The sequence below is a fragment of the Poecilia latipinna genome, unplaced genomic scaffold (assembly GCF_001443285.1).
Source record: "Poecilia latipinna isolate Pla-1442-1.1 unplaced genomic scaffold, P_latipinna-1.0 Scaffold335, whole genome shotgun sequence".
Classification (NCBI taxonomy): domain Eukaryota; kingdom Metazoa; phylum Chordata; class Actinopteri; order Cyprinodontiformes; family Poeciliidae; genus Poecilia; species Poecilia latipinna.
In genome coordinates this window covers 181,399-200,247 of record NW_015112951.1, presented here as the reverse complement: position 1 = coordinate 200,247, position 18,849 = coordinate 181,399, and the positions used below count along the sequence as shown (strand labels likewise).

Below are 18,849 nucleotides of genomic sequence, written 5' to 3'. Positions count from 1 at the left end.
AAATACTACATTAACAGGCCTGAGGAAGCATATATATATGCTTCCTCAGGCCTGTTAATGTAGTATTTATTGTTCAGCTGAGGAAATTTATGTGTTAATATGTTTACTTGGATGCAACGATGGTCACTGTAATGCGGCACATTTTTAATGCGACCTGAGAATGGTCATTGTGAAGCTCGTCCATTTACATCTGAACAGTCTGTGGGGAAAACAACCCAGATTAAGTCATTTTTACCTTTTTGCCATCGCATCCTGTTTTCTTCTTTTATTAAAGTCTGATTAGAAAGGCTCGGGTCTAAAATAATCAGGCTTTCTAAGGCCGTACCGTTTAGTCGAATAAGAAGCACGGTGCCAACTAAAAGGCTCTAATCAGTAAATGGGGGTTTTGACAGACAAATGGCAGAAGGAAAACTGTTTGCTAAACAGAGCTGCAGCAACATCCTGACTCCTGCAACAGGCACATTCATTTAATCCCCGTGTGTCAACCAGGATGACGATTATCTCTGAGATGCTGAGCAGAAATAGTCAATATTGTACCATACTGCCTCTCCCACCGCTTTCTGCTGTTCATCTTGAGCATCCTGACTTTTTCCACACACCTGAATTGTTCTTTCTCTTCGTCTGTTTGCTTCCCGTACTATTCTTTGTTTGATTCCTTCAGCACTCTATTTTACAACTTCTTTTTTTATATACGTATATTTGAGTTTCACCTGCTGTTTTCTGTCTCGGCTAGGTCGTTCCTGTTCAGCAAAGAGGGCAACCCAAACAAGCGCAACGTGCACAACGAGACATGCCTCCACGTCCTGTGCCAAGGCCCGCAGATCCTGCTGCTGCCAGAGGGAGCGCTCTCTCCACGGCTGGCCCGACCGCAGAGGGACGAGCAGCGCCGCGCAGACTGCCTCCAGGTACGAACGCACCAACAGCAGTGTGCAGTGTACGCAAATTTAAGATGTAATAATGATGAGCTTTCCTCCCGAGGACAGATGATCCTGAGCTGGACCGGCGCCAGACTGGAAGGAGGCCAGTACGAGAAGGCCAACGTGAACGCCACCGACAACCACCACAGCACCTGCCTGCACTACGCCGCTGCTGCAGGCATGAAGAGCTGCGTGGAGGTGAGACCAACCCTGTTGAGACAGTATGTTTATATCTTTTCTCCTCTTTAAGCTTTAAGCTTTTTTACATTTCCTGAAAGTAAAGCCGCAGAGCCCAGCGTATTTTATTTAGATTTTATGACTTTGGTGTGAAAGGAAAATTATGTTTTTGTTTTCTAAAGTTTTGCAACATCTAAAAATCTGGAAAATGTGTAAAACTGAGTCAGTATTATAAAACGCATCAGTAATTTGTTTATCATTTTCTTCGGGTTTTTTTTGTTTTTTTTTTACTAATTTATTGAACTTTAGGAACATTAGAAACCACTACATTTCCACTGCTTATAGATAGTTGTTATGCTTCTTAATATTCTACTACCTCTATAAAGGTTTGCCTCAGTGTATTATAAGCCTGGTGGGCCACCAGGCTTTTCTTGTGCCCCCACCAGGCTTAGCATTGCTTATTTATTTTTTTTTTAAATTGCATTTTTTAAGACTTTATAATTGGTGTTCAGATATTAATCTTTCAACAACACATAATTATCGAGTGATATTTTCAAATTTCCTGTCAGATTTTTAAACTCAAAAACACAGCGGACCGCTGGATGAGTTGCAGCTGAGCTCCACAACCAACCGGGCTTAGCTTCTGTGGAAACCTTAACTTTGCCACCTTGTTTCCTCCGACGTAAATCCATTCTCATGCATTAATCTCTTATTATCATCTTTCCTCTTTTCTGCGTTCCTGCTCTTCTCCCGGTGCGTAGCTGCTGATCCAGAGCGAGGCCGATCTCTTTGTGGAGGACGAGGACAAGCTGACGCCTTGCGACCACGCCGAGCGGCACCACCACACCGACTTGGCACTCAGCTTGGAGTCGCAGATGGTTTTCTCCTGCGCCTCGGCTCAGCAGTCAAACGGAGACGCACACGGCGAGAGCCGCCTGCCGCAATATAAGGATGTGAGAGCACGGTCACGAGATCTGGGGGGGGGTTCCTGCTGGCTCAAGTTATTTTTATACCTGTGTCGTATCTTTGAATCGATTTTTTTTTTCTTGACACATTTTGCTTCAGAACTACACACATGGCTGAAATGATTATGTAATGACAGTGAGAATATTTCCCTTCTTGTTTTTTTTTTTTTTTTACTAATGTCACCTTAACTTTGTTTATGTTGCTTTAATCGTTACCTTTCAGATATGTCTTCATTTTGTCAACAAAATGACTTGGCAAAGCTTTCTAAAGGCAAAGTTATTGCAGTTCTAGAGAAATTTTGTTTTGATAGTAAAAAAGAAGCACAAAAAGTATCATAATTATTGGACTCTCAGGCTAAATGCTATATTGTCAAAGTAAACAAGTTGCCTAAGAACAAACTGTAGATTTGTACCAAATAGGTCGTAGCTTTCACATTGTTAAAGTATTTATTTTTTTTTTTTACTTCATCAACAGAATTGTGTCTTCGCAGCGTTTTTTCTTTAACGAAGGTCGCAGCTTAGTGGTTCTTAGTGCACGCACATACCAGACCTCTCGTCCTGTTTCTCAGCCTCCTTGCATTTTGGGGAGCAGCACAGTTGTATAGCAGCAGCTGCTGCCAACAGATACCAGTCTGATCTTTATTCCTGCAGCCAAATCCATGCTAATGCCTAATCTCCTCATCCCACCACTACAGCCACCCTCCTCCCGCTCTTCACCTGATATCTGTTCATTTCTCATGATCTTTTTCACTTGCCCAGTTTTATCACAGCACAGTTATTTTCTCGTTTTTTGATAAAAGCTGACCTCATTCCTGATTTTTTTAAAAAAAAATTTTCACCTGAATATTTCTCTCTCTCTCTCTCTCCTTCCAGCCTTACGAGGGACTGAAGATTCAGGATCTGCGCCGACTGAAGGACATGCTGATCGTAGAGACTGCGGACATGCTGCAAGCTCCACTTTTCACGGCTGAAGCCCTGCTTCGAGCGCATGGTTGTGCTTCTGACTTGGCGAAATATGATATTTTAAAATTATGTTTCCATAATGATGCCGTAAAGTCTTTTGTTTATGTCCTTCTTTTCAGATTGGGACAGAGAAAAGCTTCTGGAAGCCTGGATGTCTGACGCTGAAGGCTGCTGCCAGCGCTCTGGCGTCACCATGCCCACCCCACCGCCCAGCGGCTACAACGCCTGGGACACCCTGCCGTCTCCCCGCACTCCAAGGACGCCGCGCTCACCCCTAACGCTCACCCTCACCTCCCCCACCGACAGCTGCCTGACACCAGGAGAGGAAGGCCTGGCTACGGTGAGAAACGAGGAAAGAGTTCAGCAAGAAGCCATGGAAACCATCCTTTATATGAAGAGTTAAATTTGTGGTTTGGTAGCAGCAGATCAAAGAGCATCCCTCCTGCTATTCTCATCTTTCTGTGGTTTTTTTTTTTTTTTTGCTTTCATAAAAACATTTAATGGAAAATTGAGCTAAATCCTGGAAGAAATCTTGTTAGAGGCTATGAAAGACTTTAGACTGAGGCAGGGGTTCACTTAGCAGCAGGGCAGTCACCCAAAACACATAGCCATAGCTACAATGCTTTCTACATCAACGCATATTTACGTCTTCAGATGAACTACTTGACCTAAAGGTGGGAGAGGCGAGACTTGAAGATCAATGTTCACAGATATAATTTTGCAAAGAGGAATGTGCAAAAATGTGTTTTCAATGCTGCAAAGCCGGCAGAGAGAGAGAGTTGCCCCCGACGATTTTCAGGTCAAATTAGCAACAAAATAAATGATTGATCGACGTGTCAAATCAGGGGAGCAAGTACTCAGTTTTTTTTAAATATTTTTGTTTAGAAAACTTTCTAAGCTACTCCACTTCAGTACCTCTTTGTATTGCTCCTTCACATTTATTCCCAATAAAATACTTGGTAGGGTTTGGTAACAACATGACAAAATGAAAAATGTGAATACTTTACATTAGAGATAAAAATGCAGTTCATTAGAAGCGAACAGTATTGTTTTAAGGACAGTTTTATCACACAGCTTATGATTGTGTCTGTTCTCTCTGCGTTCTCCCTGCAGTGTGGCATCTGTCTCTGCTCCATCTCAGTCTTTGAAGACCCGATCGACATGTCCTGCGGTCATGAGTTTTGCAGATCCTGCTGGGAGGGGTAAGGCCTTAATTCCAGCGTGTGCCTGTATGTGTTCTTACTTTTTGCCCGTATTGATTGTTTTCTCTTGTTTTCCTTCAGGTTTCTCAACATAAAGATTCAGGAAGGCGATGCTCACAACATCTTCTGCCCTGCCTACGAGTGTTACCAGCTGGTTCCTGTGCATGTGATAGAGAGCGTGGTTTCTAGAGAGATGGATCAGCGGTACCTGCAGTTCGATATCAAGGTAGAAACATCATGTTCAGATTATTGGAATCAAAGGAAAGATTTTTTTACGTCCAGTTTGTGTTTGTTTTCGTTTTGTTTGTTTTTTTTTGAAGTGTTGTGTAACCTTTTCCTCTCTGCCGTCCAACGTTTATCTCTGTTTTTTTTTTAACCTCTCATGCGTGCCGTACTGCAGGCCTTCGTGGAAAACAACCCATCCATCCGCTGGTGTCCCGCGGCTCGCTGTGAGCGAGCGGTGAGGCTCACCAGACCGGGGCCCGGAGACAGCGACCCCCACAGCTTTCCCCTGCTGCCGTCCCCAGCTGTCGACTGTGGCAAGGGTCACCTGTTCTGCTGGTAAACACCATGATTTATTATTCTGCAGGCATGGATAAACACACACAGAGTCCATAGAATTTGTCTTAGCACTGTTAGAGAAGCTAAAAGCAGAAATGTTATCCCCTCTTTCTGTTGTATTTTAAAGTGACAAGCCGGTTTTGTGCTGGTTTCTCTGTGCTCGGCTCTGTTTATCACCCTCGTGTCCGCAGGGAATGCCTCGGCGAGGCCCACGAGCCGTGTGATTGTCAGATGTGGAGGAACTGGCTCCAGAAAGTCACAGAGATGAAGCCTGAGGAATGTAAGCCCCAACCTCTTTTTCCGGGAACTTTCAGTTACCAGGAATCTTTCTAGCTTTAACCACAACAAGTCGGTTTTACTGCAGCTGTCAGATCTTTCCACCAGGAAGTCTCTAATATATCTCTTTAACAGCCTGACAGGTGTTGAGCTCTCTGACATTTGCTGACTTGTTTGGCTGAATGCTGGTGCTGGACAGGAGAAATGTCGCCAACATGTGATTTTTTTTTTTTTTTTTTTGCCACAGTGGCAGGAGTGAGCGAGGCGTACGAAGATGCCGCTAACTGCCTGTGGTTGTTGACCAACTCCAAACCGTGTGCCAACTGCAAGTCGCCCATTCAAAAGAATGAGGGCTGCAACCACATGCAATGTGCCAAAGTAAGCTGCGCAATCTCTGATCCGCGTTGTCGTTTGTTGACACGTTTTGATTAATTGTATGATGAGAGTTTAGGACTCTCTTTATGTGGGTTATACAAGATTCAATACAGAGTCTGGAAAGGTCTTTTCCAGATCATGGCAAACTCTTGTTTTTTATTTTCTAAAATGAACTCTGAAGTCTAGAATTTTGTAAATTTTTGCCTGGAGACCCAAACTCTGTATTTCTGTATAAAACAAACGCTGCTGCCTTTCTATCTCTCTCTCCATGCAGTGTAAATATGATTTCTGCTGGATATGCCTGGAGGAGTGGAAGAAGCACAGCTCGTCCACAGGAGGCTACTATCGTTGCACTCGCTATGAGGTCATTCAGCAGCTAGAAGAGCAGTCCAAAGAGATGACTGTGGAGGTAGAAGAAAAAAAAAACGCTCTTTTCCTCTCAGCTTAAGACAGTACGGAAGAGGGTTAAAAAATAATGGGAAAAAAAATAATAAAAAATTCGGTAACACTTTATTTGAAGGGGTGAGCATAAGACTGACATGACACTGTCATAAACATGACATAACACCTGTCAGGAACATGAAGAAGTCTTTATGAATGTTTATGACTGTTGTCATGAAGTGTGATTCGGTAAATGTCAACTTTTAGAGCAAAGTTGCTCTAAAAGTTGCATTAAAAGTCCATTAAAAGTGCTAACTTTGCATGATTTTGTAAATTATGATAATTTAATGCAAGGTTGGCATTTTTAATGGACTTTCAATGCAACTTTTAGAGCAACTTTGCATTAAAAGTGTCATTATTTACCAAATGACACTTCATGACAACTGTCATAAACATTCATAAAGACTTCATGTTCATGACAGGTGTTATGTCATGTTTATGACAGTGTCATGTCAGTCTTATAAACACCCCTTCAAACAAAGTGTTGCCAAAAATTCTGACTTTAATCTCAGAAGTCTGAGAAAAAAGTCAGAATTCAGAATTTTTTCTCAGAATTCTGAGATTCTGACTTTAATCTCAGAATTCTGAGATTCTGACTTTAATCTCAGAATTCTGAGATTCTGACTTTAATCTCAGAATTCTGAGATTAAAGTCAGAACTGTTTTTTTTTTTTCCAGGGGCCCTAATCCTCTTCCGTAAAACAGGGCTCTTCGTCACAGTGTGCTTTCCCTTACTCATATTTACATCCACATTAGCAAAACAATCACTTGTCACCTATTAAAAGACGATTTGCTTAGGCTTCTCTCAAACCAGAATAAAAGTGGTTTGAGAACACAGAATTAGATCAAAGATATTCATTTTTGGTTTAGTTTCTAGGGCAAATATCTTAGTATAGTTTAAATAATATGAAGCTAACTTACACCTAACTATTCAGCAAAGCTATACGAGCCTGAAAAAGTACTCGGAAAATGGTTTTGTTTATGCCAGCAGAGGTAGCACGGTGCATAGATAAATCAGGAAAATGGCAAAGAAAGCCTAAGTGCCGATTCAAAGTGTGAAATAATGTCATACTTGCTTTTACTCTAATAAGAGTTCTTAAAGTTTCCCACGATCCAGCAGCGTTCAAACAATCCGAGATCCTGGCTCATATGCAGCGTTGATGGGACTCGATGTGCGAACGCCTCACATAATTTAATGTGCTAATACACTACCGCACATTTACAAATGAGGTTGAGTATTTTTATTTATTTGTTTCCAGGCAGAAAAGAAGCACAAAAGTTTCCAGGAGCTGGACCGTTTCATGCACTACTACACTCGCTTCAAGAACCACGAACACAGTTACAAGGTATTAAGCGCATGCTTTAACGATCAGCACGTCCATGTGCTGTGCTTTTCATGTTTAAATGCTCTCTGTGCATCCTTTCCCTTTCTGTGGGTCAGTTGGAGCAGAAGCTGCTGAAAACGGCAAAAGAGAAGATGGAGCAGCTGAGCAGAGCCTTCATTAGCCGTGAGTCTTTGAACTTTGCCCGTTTGGATCCTGCCTATGCAGCGGAACCAGCTGGGCGAACGTTCTTGAGTTACAGCGTATCTGTCCGGCTCCAGGTGAGGGCACTCCTCCAGACACCCGTTTCATTGAGGACGGCGTGACCGAGCTGCTGAAGACGCGCCGTGTGCTGAAGTGCTCTTACCCGTACGGCTTCTTTCTGCAGCAGGGCAGCACGCAGAAGGAGATATTTGAACTCATGCAGGTACTCTTGACTAATGTCCAGAACGGGGAAACCTTTCAGGGATTTTCTTTTTTTTTTTTTCATCCTGTCCCCCTTGTTTTCGCCAGACGGACCTGGAGATGGTGGTGGAGGATCTGGCTCAGAAGGTCAACCGGCCGTACCTCAGGACGCCGCGGCACAAAATAATCAGCGCGGCGCGGCTGGTGCAGCAGAAGCGGCAGGAGTTCCTGGCGTCCGTGGCCCGCGGCGTCGCTCCCAACGACTCTCCCGATCCGCCCCGCAGGAAGTAAGCGACAAATCTGCTTGTTAACAGTGTCGTTCTTGTTGCTTTAATCTGAAATTCACTGAACATGGAACTGCTACACAGGCCTGCATAAATATGGGTAAGGAAAGTGTTCTTTATTCCCTTTTCTGTGTTTTTCTTCCTGTCCATACATCGTTGTCTTTCTGTTCCTTTCTCCGGTGCTCCTTCTATCTTTACCTTTCATCCATCCTTCTGTCCTTATCACTTAGTTTTTGTGTCCTTCCTCCTTGTGTCCTCAATTCCTTCCTTTTTTCTTTTTTTTAATTTTTGTTCTCCCTTCCATCTTAGTGTCCACTCTTCCTTTCTTTTCTGGGTTATCCTTTCTTACTTGTTTTATTCCTCTCTTACTTTCCTAGTGGTCTTCTGCCTTTATTCTCATTCTTGGGCCCTCCCTGTCTCCGTTCCTTGTTCTGTTACTCCTTCCTTTTATTCTATGTCCCACTTCCCTTATTCTCTTGTCCTTTTTCTTCCTTCTCCCTGTGTGTCCTACATCACATCCTTGTCTGTCGTTTCTTTCTGTTATTCATCTCTTCCTTCCTTCTTTTCTTTGATTTCTCCTTCCTCCCAACCTCATGTCTTGCTTTCCTTCCTTTCTTGTCTTTTTTTTGTCCTTCCTTAGATATAATCCTCTGTTGTGCATTCTCTCCCATGTGTCCTATTCCCCTTCCTGTCTTGTCCTTGTAGCTTTATTTATTTATTTATTTATTTATTTATTGAGGGGGGGATTGTTTGGGTTTTTTCTGCATATTTAAAGCTCGTCACCTAGAAATGTCTACCATAATTCATATCAAACTTTTTCTATTTTGAAATGAGCCATTTAAGTCTGAAACTGTATAAAATATGTGGGGAACCTTTTGGATGAATCTGTATTGCAGTTACCCTGGAGGATCCTGGGACTGGGAGTACCTTGGCTTTGCATCACCTGAGGTAGTTGCCAAAAAAAAAAACAAACAAAAAAAAAACACGCTTTTGTCACATTTTTCATCAGCTAAACTTTTGCGTTTGTGCTTCCTAAGCTTACCGTTACTGACCTGCCATTGCATGAAGGTCCTGCTACAGCATGACTGCAGCTGACATAGTGTACTTATGTGTGTTAAGATGGGAAGCCGTCACTCTGTACTGGGAGCAGGAGATCACAGAGAGAGACAGTCGCAGGTAACGTACCATAGTTCCCTGGCACAAAGTGCAAATGCATGGCCTATATTTTGCTCCCCTGCGGCTGCACGCCTGCTCGTTATGAACTACTTTATGAGACACCTGCCCTGGCGTTTGTTTGTAATGGGCTAACGCGGTGACGGCTCTTTGCAGGATTATGCTGACATCCAGTACCGGCGCAGACACAGACCGCGACGCAGAGGAGACATGCTGAGTCTGCACAACCTCAGAAGCAGCAGCAACACGCCGGAGACCAGCAGGAGGAGCGATAACACAGGTCCGGCAGCAGTTTTAACACACACTCTCTGCCATTTTATCCACCTGAATTCTTCACATTTAGTGAGCTTAGAATCACGAGATGCACTCGATGAAAGTTTGATGCGAAAGGTCAACAGAGAGTAGTGCATAATCGTAAAGCAGAGTGAACACTTGTAGTGATCTTTTGGAGCTTTGCTCATAAATATTCTCCGTAAAACCACTCGAGCTCAATCAGGTCGGATGAAGAACATTTATGAACATTAATTTTCAGGTCTAACAACAAAATATTAGTTGGATTTAGCTCTGGTTGGCCGTGTGCTCAGGATCGCGGTCCTGCTAAGGTGAACCTCGCCCCAGTGTCTCAAGTCTTCTGCAGCCTCCAAACAGGTTTTCTGCCATGACAGTTCTGTATTTATTAATCCGTTTGTCCTTCAATCAGCTCTACACAGCAGATGGTAGGTTACATCTATTCTAAATCTCCCACAGGAACATTTGACAACTTTCTTTCAACAATAGCTTTCGTTATGCCTCTCCGGAAAGTTTTACCCCACCTCCAAATTTGGAGTGCTGTTGGTTATGACATAAGAGCTCAATAAAATACTCTGAGGTTTATAGTTTTAAAGGGGACCTGTTATGCACAGCTCACCTGTTGTATGTTTTTATACTTCCGTTTGTGTCTCAATTATTTCTATAAACAGTCTAAGTGCTGAAGAACCACCCAGACAAGTTTTTGGGGGTCTGGAAAATGAGCCATTTCAAAAACTGATAAATTACAATCAATGGGCGCTGTATTGTTGCCTAGCAACCCCTGAGGAGCGCTGGGCATCAACTTGCGGAGCACCGGCACGTTTGGTCAGCTGGTTTTATTGCTATATGCACTGTACAATGGCTACTGGAATAAACAAGTGTTTTTTGTTGACTTATTATTCAGAAACCTATTGCTGCATTCTTGCCGGTAGTGCAGGAGGCTCTACTAATGCTTTTCATAATTGTGTATCTTGTTTGCAGCCATTTTCACGCGCACATGTAGAGTTGTGAGGGCGTGGCCAGCAGCAGATTAATTGGATTTAAAGTGACAAGAGACCCTAAAACAGCTCAAAAGCAGAACCGATCAGACTAAAATCTCATTACCTAACAATGATTTGGTTAAAAAAAAAGTCATGAACCTGTTTTGTTTTTGCAATAGACCTATCCTATCCTCTTTGAGGAAGCAGAATAGATCAACTTTAATGTAAAGAGGCATGAATATTGTATATTTTACCACGAAAAGCTTGAATCTTGTGCAGGTTTCTGTGTGGTTTACTATAAAGGGGGCAGTTCTCTGATTTTGACAAATACTCATGCAACTTCTATCCTTGCCTCTATATATAACTGGTTTGTCAGTGCAGCAGACAGCCAGCAAATAGGATTTTACTTTATTGCTCCATCACTCTGGTCCAATCGAAGCACAAACATGCCGTAATCACTCGGATCGATTTATAATCCGGTGGAGCGCATCAGGCCTCGTTTCACCGTGATATTTCCTTCTCGCCGTTCGTTTCAGATCCAGCAGAGAGGACTGAAGGTCGCCGGAGAGCCCTGGGCTCCCTCGACGAAGACGACCCCAACATCCTCCTCGCCATCCAGCTGTCGCTCCAGGAGTCCCGGAGAGAGCAGGGCCCGGACGGCGGCGCGGAGAGGAGGCCGGGGACGGCGGGTGATCTGGCCGACGTCGCTTTGCACTCCCTCAACATGGAGGACCCTCCGGGAGCCCGTGGCCCCTCCTTCCCCGCTTCCCTGCTGGACCCCCCTCGTCCCCCCAACAGGACAGACTCCACCACGACTCAGCCGTCCGTGCTCAGCTCCCTGCCCCTGCCGCCCCCTCCTCCCACCCTCAGCGCCGAGCTGCTGGAGCTGGGAGACAGCCTTATGAAGCTGGGGAACATCACCACTCCTTACATGGACCCGGAGCCGGTGTGCAGCCGCGCCACGCTCGCCGCTCCTTACAGCGACTGCGGCCACAGGCCGGACCAGAACACATCGACTCCACACGACGGTCTGGATCAGATTGCCGTCACAGACCCCCATCATGACAGCAAAGAGCCGAGCTACTGCGGCTCCTATTCGGCTGAGAGTGAACACACTGCCTCCTGTGTGCTGGATTGCACTCATAACCCCCCCCATCCTGGCGTGTACAGCCGGGATCCGGACGAAGTGGAGCGCTCCTACCTGCCGGGAAGCTCCTACACCGCCGAACATCCCTCCACCTACGCTCTGGACCCGCCCCGGTCCGAGCCCCAGCCTCCTGTCCAGCTGTGCCTCCCGTCGCCGGAGCTGGAGGCGGAGCTGCTGCTTTCCCCGGTGATTCCACCAGGGGGCCCTTTCACCCCCAGCGACCCCCAGAGCCTGCAGGCCCTGGACCCCACAGCCAGCGCTCAGCTGCTGGACAACATCATGGCCTGGTTCAACAACAACATCAACCCCCAGAACAACCCCCAGAACCTGGCTCTCATCCCGTCCCCGCCCACCACAGAAACGGACTCCTCCCCCGACACGCACGCCGGCGCCGAGAAGGACGGGACCGCCGCACCGGTCTGGCAGCCCCTGGAGGGCGCAGCCGGCGGCGGCCGCGAGGCCCCAAAGAGGCCCGACTCCTTGGAGCTGGAAAATACAGACGTCAGAGAGGAGGGTGTGAGCGCAGGGTGTGTGTCGGACCTGTCGCTGGACGAAGAGCACACACACCCGCGGTCACATGGCCAAGCTGACCCGGCGGCGGCGGAGAGCGAAGCGGACACCGTGCTGCAGCTGGAGGGCGGCGGGTCACCGGAGGAGTGGGAGGAGCAGGAACACTTGGTGTGACGGCGAGCAGAGAGGAAACCGATCAGAGTGTTTGCCGGATGTACCATACTGTATTTAAAGATGATGTCACACACAGGTTGGACAGTCCAAGTGCTTTCTGTCTGTTGCTCCAGAAACAGACAACCAATTATTCATGAAAACAACAACAACAAAAGTTTCAGATTAGGTGAAAGAAAATCCGTTGATATCAGAACACATGAACCATGGTTTTTATTTTTATTATTGCCATTATTTATGCTCCAGCTTCTCATATTTATTTCCTGAGTTTAGGGATGAAGTGTTGGTGCTGCAATCCAAACTTGCCTCATGTTTTAACACTTGACTGACTGACTGACTGATTATAGATGATTGCTGTAAACCCGGAGCCCGATGGGTGCGCTGTACAATCAGAGGGGCTTACTTCAGATTCCCGTGCCTGTTGTTGGTGCCAACACACTGATCGCTCCTGCATCGCTCTTATGTTGTACTGTTGTGTTTCTGCTGCAGGGACGTTTAAAGTCGAATCCCTTCTCACGGTGGACTGATTTGCTCAAAGGCACTTCTCAGATGAAAGAATCATTTCAGTGCATCTGAAGAATAGAGGCGTTTACATATACTCATCATGGAGGACTGGTCCTATTTATTTGGGGTTTTAATTGATTTATTTATTTAGTTTATTTCACACTTTGGAATAGTTATGCAAGGGGCAATAGTGTGTATTTTCCAGGCACATAATGCCATTTTATAACCCAGTCAAGTAACTGTTACTTTCAGTTTTTATCAAAATGCTGCATATGTCAAACTTTGCAATTTGGCACCTTGAAATTGGGCCTCTGTCTCTTTAAGAAGCTCCAACACTTTCCAACACTCCCACCTTCAGCACGTCATCACAACAATGCTCCTCCTTATGCCATTTAAGGCCGTTTTTAGGAGCATTGGACCAAGAAGTAGATGAATAAGTTAAGAGATTTTCTCAACAGCAATCATGGTCAGAATTATACATCCAGGCTCAAATATGTTAATGCACCCCAATATTTAGTTAAATGGTTTAGCTAATGGTTTAGCTAGCTAAGTGATTTAGCTAGCTATAGCTGTGACAATAGCAGCTGTCGATGGCTTGAAAAAGCATACAAATGAAGTGCAGCCGTCTGTTCCATATGCAGCTAAATATGTGTGAATATTTGTTCATATTTGAGCCGAAGAAAAGACGTCTCCACCCGAACTTTGTTTTTAAAACTGAATTTGTGCGCCATGTTATGATTTTCAAAAATGTGAAGATTAATTATTGAATCCCCAAATTAATATGACAGCCGTAGAGCACCGTGGTGCGTCTGTGTAAACCTCTGATCAAAGCTGCATTTAACTCACTTTGGCTCGTAATTTTTGTTTGCAAAACTCTAAAATTTGCGTAATTTCAAAGTAAATCTCAGCTATGACGCATTCAGGCGAGTTGTTTTGAAAGGCAAGTTTCCAGCGAATCAAAATGTAAAACAATATAATGTGAAATGGTTAAAGACGTTTTTTGAGGGGAGTTTTTTTTTTTTTTTTTTTTTTTGCCGTCATGTAATTCTTATAGGGGAATAACACGCATCGCCTTATATGCTGATATCTAACTTAATTACGCTCATTATTTTAACTTTGATGTTGAGGCTTGTAAAGAAAAGAAATTCACACTACAGCAAAAGTCATTAAATGCATTATTTTCTTCTAACATTTAAGAGGAAAAACACCTCAAGCGACTTAATTTGCTATGTTCTGCTTGATTTAAGAGTTTTGCACATAATAGCGGAGACAAAGTTATAGTTAATGTACTGTAAAGCAGATCATATCTACTCCACTGCTGTTGACTGGTATAGTTTGATGTAACTGGTATAATGATGTAAAAGATTTATCCTTTATGAATTAAGACAGAGATGATCTTCTTTTCAAGAGTTAAGGCCAGAGTTTTATTGGTCTGTGTGCCTTTTTATCTTGTATTTGTTTATATTTATTATAGTTTTCACTTTTTAGACCTGCAGAGCAAAGATTTTATTTAAAGAAAACGGAGGAAACGCCGCTTTAGATACTCATTTGTCCTAAATGAGCCCCACGGTGACGAGGTTGATTTTTAGGAGGGTTTTCACACTACAAATGAGCAGCGGGTTTATCTGAATGTTCAGTTTGTTTCATTAGCTCAGGCTAGAACATTGCGTCATTTTATTCCCTGCTGTAATGTTTACAGGAGATTCAAACACTGCCCGCTGTGGTGAGAGACGCTTTGGTGCTTTAATCAAACTTTCATGGCTCGAGATCCGATGCAGCTGACGTGACAACCCCAAATGAAACGGCTAACGTCGATTGTCGCGACGTCGGAGGAACCGGTGCGAGGCGTAACGTTTCAGGTTACAGGTCGGTTTTCTCTTACATCGTAGAGCAGTGGAAGCACTGAACCTGAAGTCTTCATTTTACACCAGCACAGCTGGCAGGTGGAGTAGAATGATTATTACTTTTGTTTTTTTTCTACATGAGAATAGGGTTGTTTGTGTTGAATAATTGTCCAGTGCCATTTGGTGCCCCTCTCACTGTATTCTTGATTTATTGCGCTGAACCAACAACTTCATAAATTAAGGGAAAAAGAAGAAAGAAACTGCACTCTTCATTGATTTTACTTGATACATTCCCGCCTGGTCTCAAGAAAGGTTTGATGTGTGGCCAAATCTACAAGTGAAAGTGTCAGTGCAGAGTTTACTCAATAAAAAAGAACTGAAAATGTGTTTTTGTGTCTTTCTGGAGTTCTCCAACTACAAGAATGTAATCAGGTCAAACATGTGATCTTAATTAGAAATGTGCTGATCGTGACGGTTCTAAAAGGAGGAGGTGGGGACAAAAGGAGCCAATGCCTCTGTAGAACTGATTCTGAGACGATAGTAAATCAATTGTAGTAAATTAATTACAGTCAACTAATTTATTGGCTGATATTAGGTTTTACCTCCACAGCTTTATTTTAACACGTACTTAAAAACCAAGGTGTTGCACTTTTACTTTTAGAAAAGTAAGTTAGTAAAGTGTCTGTCAAGAAGCTGCTTTTTAGATTTAGTGTTGCCTACACACATAAATCTTTATTTTAAAGAGTTGTCAAGTTGGAATCTACCAAAACAAGCTTTCAAGTGCACACTTGTCCAACATCAAAAAGGGAAGTTGATCAGAGATACTTTAATCACCCCTTTGCATTTCTCTCCCCCCCATTTTTATGTGTATATATCTCCACAGTAATGTGTTAATTTGTGTCATTATATTACATAAGATCCCAACAAAATATTCTGAACATGGTGGCTTTAATGTAATAAGATGGAAAATATTAATTGCTTATGAATGTAACTGACTTGACGAACGTCCTTAAAAAAATACAAAACTGTCCGGTAATAAATTAGTTTTTAATTACCTTTAGTATTTATGTGCCTGTCCATTCGGAGGTTAAATGTGAAAGACCTATTCAACAAATTATAGTAAAAACTTGCGAATTTGAACTTTTTGTGTTCATCCTTCTGCCACTAGGCGGCAGCAGCGCAGGTTCCCTTCTTTTCTCGGACGCTACTTGATGACGTCACATCCCTGAACGTTTCTCCTACACACAACGGCGGCCTGTGTTTTCACTCGATCGCTGTAATTTTTCTCTTCAGTGGAGGATTTCTCTCTACTGGTTTCCACCACCATGAAACTAGTCAGGTAAGGGGAGACAGGGGGTTACCGTTTAACGCGTGCGGGGATTTGAGGTGAAAAAGTCGAGCCGATGGAGACGGATGGGTGAAGATTGGGAGCCAATTGATCGCGAAGAGGCGGGAAGAACTTCCTAATGAATGGAGTCTGAGCGATGTTACAAATGAAATGCTCCAATGATTATGCAGAGACTTCTAGTTCTGCTGCAGTTATGATATCCGAAAATTGGTTGTATGCAGGTTTTAATGCTTTACGCTAGTCTCGGTGTACGTTAGCATTGACCTACTACATAAAGTTGCGTCTTTCCATTTCCCATGATCTATTGCTATTGGAAAAAATACTGTGGTTTATTTCGGTTTTTTGTTTTGTTTGTTTGTTTGCTTTAGCTGTTAAAATAAATAAATTGCTAGTCGGTGTTTATTTCGAGTTTTGTGAGACTAAAAACTCAACATGCAGAAGCTAATAATACAGGCTAACGAGCTAATGCTAGGCTCCATAGCAACAGTCCAAGTAACGCAGGTGTATTAAAAAGTTCTGCCCAGATATCGTTTTAACCCACCTGCAATGCTGTCCACAGGTTTTTGATGAAGCTCAGCCATGAGACTGTCACCATCGAACTAAAAAATGGCACCCAGGTTCACGGCACCATCACAGGTAAGAGAATAGAAATAACCAGCAGCAGGCTGAAGCATGTAGACGTATAAAAAACTTTAAAATATAAAAACAGAACCAAGAATAACGCACGGTACAGTTAGTGCAAATTTGCAGCATAAAGTACTGTGCAGTTTGTTTTTTAAATGGCAGCAAAACTTGCAAATGAGAGAAAAGTGTGTAGAGAACTCCTCCCATCTTTCGGTGACAGACACTTCAGGTCTGCTTTTAAAGGTTCTAACGGCACCAGCCGTACTAACGTTGAGATGAAGACTTCTGCAATTTTCATCACAGAGAAATGGTGTTTTTTTTTTTTTCCAGTCTGGATCAAGAAACAACCAGAAGACCGCTGTGATTAAAAGGGAGTTACTTTGAGCCAATTTACTTGTCTTCATAGACCAAATCAGGGTTTTGTACTGAATCGTATTCCTTCAGCCTACTGACATTAATTGGCCTGAAGGATCAGCTTTACTCTATCTGGATTTTGAAATATTACTATTCTGTTAAAGTTGTAGAATCATGATTGCAGATACAGGTTTAAAACTCCGCCCTTTTTGAGTTATCCCTGCAAGCCATAAACGCTAAACTTTATTAACTCAAAACATTGTTGTTCTGTTCGCAGGCGTTGATGTGAGCATGAACACCCACCTGAAGGCGGTGAAGATGACCCTGAAGAACAGGGAGCCCACCCAGCTGGAGTCGCTGAGCATCCGAGGCAACAACATCCGCTACTTCATCCTGCCGGACAGCCTGCCTCTGGACACCTTGCTGGTGGACATCGAGCCCAAGATCAAGTCCAAGAAGAGAGAAGCAGGTAAGAACTACAAAGGAGCTTTTTCTTTCTTTTGAGTTTTTAGTTTCTGGTTAAGAGGAATTTTCCTGAGGCAACAGGAATGTTTACAGTTTTCACAAAGTTACATTAAGTTGGCGAGAAGCGGTACAGCAACCCCTCAAGCAGAAAACTACAATATTAGTGAGATTCAGAATAAACGTGGTAATTTGAAAACTGAAGCTTTTAATTGGCTTAATAGCATTTTAAGCTGTTTGTATTTTAAATGTATTCAGCTCAAGAAGAAAGCTTCCAATAGCATTTAATTCTTCCTCCTGCTCTACTTTAACTTTATTTTTTTTTCCACATTAAATGAATTTTGAATCTATTAACCACAATATGTCTGATGCATGGTGTCCATGTAAAACAGACAATATGTTTAATTTTTGTTTTGTGTGTGTGTGTGTGTGTGTGTGTGTGTGTGTAAGTATCTTTTCTGAAACACTTTTTAGCATCAATAAGATGCTAAACAAATCCCCCAGCACTTTAAATAATTGTGTGTGTGCTGCACACAATGTTTTGTGTGGTTTGTTTTGTTCTCTCAGTCTTTTAAATTTTTTATATACCTCATATTTCTGCATGTGAATCATAGTTAACATAGTTGGGACATTTTCTAAAGTCTGCTTTGCAATTTCAAGCACCAAAAGTGCCACACACACAAAAAAAAGAAAATAATTTATATGCATCATATTTTAAAATATTAAATATGTGTTTGAACGGATGAACTCACAATTGTTTAAATGTTTGTGATTAAATAATTCAATGCAGACATCCCTTATGTTCAGCTATGTTTCAATATTTATTACTGCTTGGTTCCTGTCGTGCAGTTTTCCAGTTTGTCAAATAAGTTTTTGATACACATAGTAGCAATTTTTATTAAAAGAATATATAAATCAGTTATTTAATCATTTAATTTAGATTTTACCACGTTTTGGCTGAGTCTTCAAAGTGTTATTGGGTTTAAAAGTTGCTATAATTTTGTTTTGGACTGAGTGTAAATAATTTCTCTGCTCCATTCTCGCTCCATTTCCTTCTGGTAATGTTGCAACATGTTCACGCGTCTCCTCAGTGGCGGGACGCGGACGCGGCAGAGGACGGGGACGAGGGCGAGGCGGACCAAGGAGATGATTCTCTGGTCTTTCAGTTCGTTCTCATCACCTCACTGTTTGTACAGGATGTTTTTCTTTTCTTTTTTTTTTTTCTTCCTTTCGTTTAGAGGAAACGATTTGTGAATTTCAGTGTGGTTTTTTTTTTTTTTTTTTTTTTTTTTTGTACATTAAGACCATAAAAAAGGCAAAGCTTCTGTTTTTCTTTTTCAAAACAATGTTTAATAAAGTGTTTTTGCACTAAACAAGAATTAGTTGCTTTTTTGAGGGGGTGCTCGCAATGTTAATTAGGGGACATTTATTACAATTGTAAAATTAAATGTGATTAAGCAAATCAGTAATACTAATAAACTAAGTGTCCTTTAATGTGATGTAGGTCTTGTACTTTATAATTTAAGTCATTTGCACATTGTAGTTAACATTTTCTTA

At 42.7% G+C, this 18,849-nt stretch overlaps 2 protein-coding genes across 3 annotated transcripts in view; both read left to right on the top strand.

Moving 5' to 3' along the window:
* Window positions 1-14,891, top strand: part of LOC106949294 (ankyrin repeat and IBR domain-containing protein 1-like) — a 31,089-nt gene extending 16,198 nt beyond the window's left edge. The window contains exons 3-21 of one of the 2 annotated variants that reach the window (XM_015035444.1): window positions 734-905; window positions 984-1,115; window positions 1,856-2,047; window positions 2,933-3,050; window positions 3,142-3,362; window positions 4,136-4,224; window positions 4,306-4,450; window positions 4,625-4,785; window positions 4,977-5,065; window positions 5,309-5,439; window positions 5,711-5,845; window positions 7,136-7,222; window positions 7,318-7,384; window positions 7,480-7,625; window positions 7,712-7,890; window positions 8,784-8,835; window positions 9,007-9,063; window positions 9,217-9,340; window positions 10,865-14,891. In XM_015035444.1, coding sequence (XP_014890930.1) covers window positions 734-905; window positions 984-1,115; window positions 1,856-2,047; window positions 2,933-3,050; window positions 3,142-3,362; window positions 4,136-4,224; window positions 4,306-4,450; window positions 4,625-4,785; window positions 4,977-5,065; window positions 5,309-5,439; window positions 5,711-5,845; window positions 7,136-7,222; window positions 7,318-7,384; window positions 7,480-7,625; window positions 7,712-7,890; window positions 8,784-8,835; window positions 9,007-9,063; window positions 9,217-9,340; window positions 10,865-12,159 — 3,592 coding nt within the window. In that variant the 3' untranslated portion in view covers window positions 12,160-14,891. The remainder of the gene's footprint in view (window positions 1-733; window positions 906-983; window positions 1,116-1,855; window positions 2,048-2,932; window positions 3,051-3,141; window positions 3,363-4,135; window positions 4,225-4,305; window positions 4,451-4,624; window positions 4,786-4,976; window positions 5,066-5,308; window positions 5,440-5,710; window positions 5,846-7,135; window positions 7,223-7,317; window positions 7,385-7,479; window positions 7,626-7,711; window positions 7,891-8,783; window positions 8,836-9,006; window positions 9,064-9,216; window positions 9,341-10,864) is intronic. The other variant, XM_015035445.1, reaches the window with a different exon arrangement.
* Window positions 14,892-15,710: 819 nt separating this feature from the next.
* On the top strand, window positions 15,711-18,635 carry snrpd1 (small nuclear ribonucleoprotein D1 polypeptide). Its single transcript, XM_015035443.1, has 4 exons — window positions 15,711-15,843; window positions 16,412-16,488; window positions 17,108-17,299; window positions 18,384-18,635. Exons 1-4 carry the CDS (start codon window positions 15,830-15,832, stop codon window positions 18,440-18,442), a joined length of 342 nt encoding a protein of 113 aa, XP_014890929.1. The 5' UTR covers window positions 15,711-15,829; the 3' UTR covers window positions 18,443-18,635.
* Window positions 18,636-18,849: the final 214 nt, after the last annotated feature.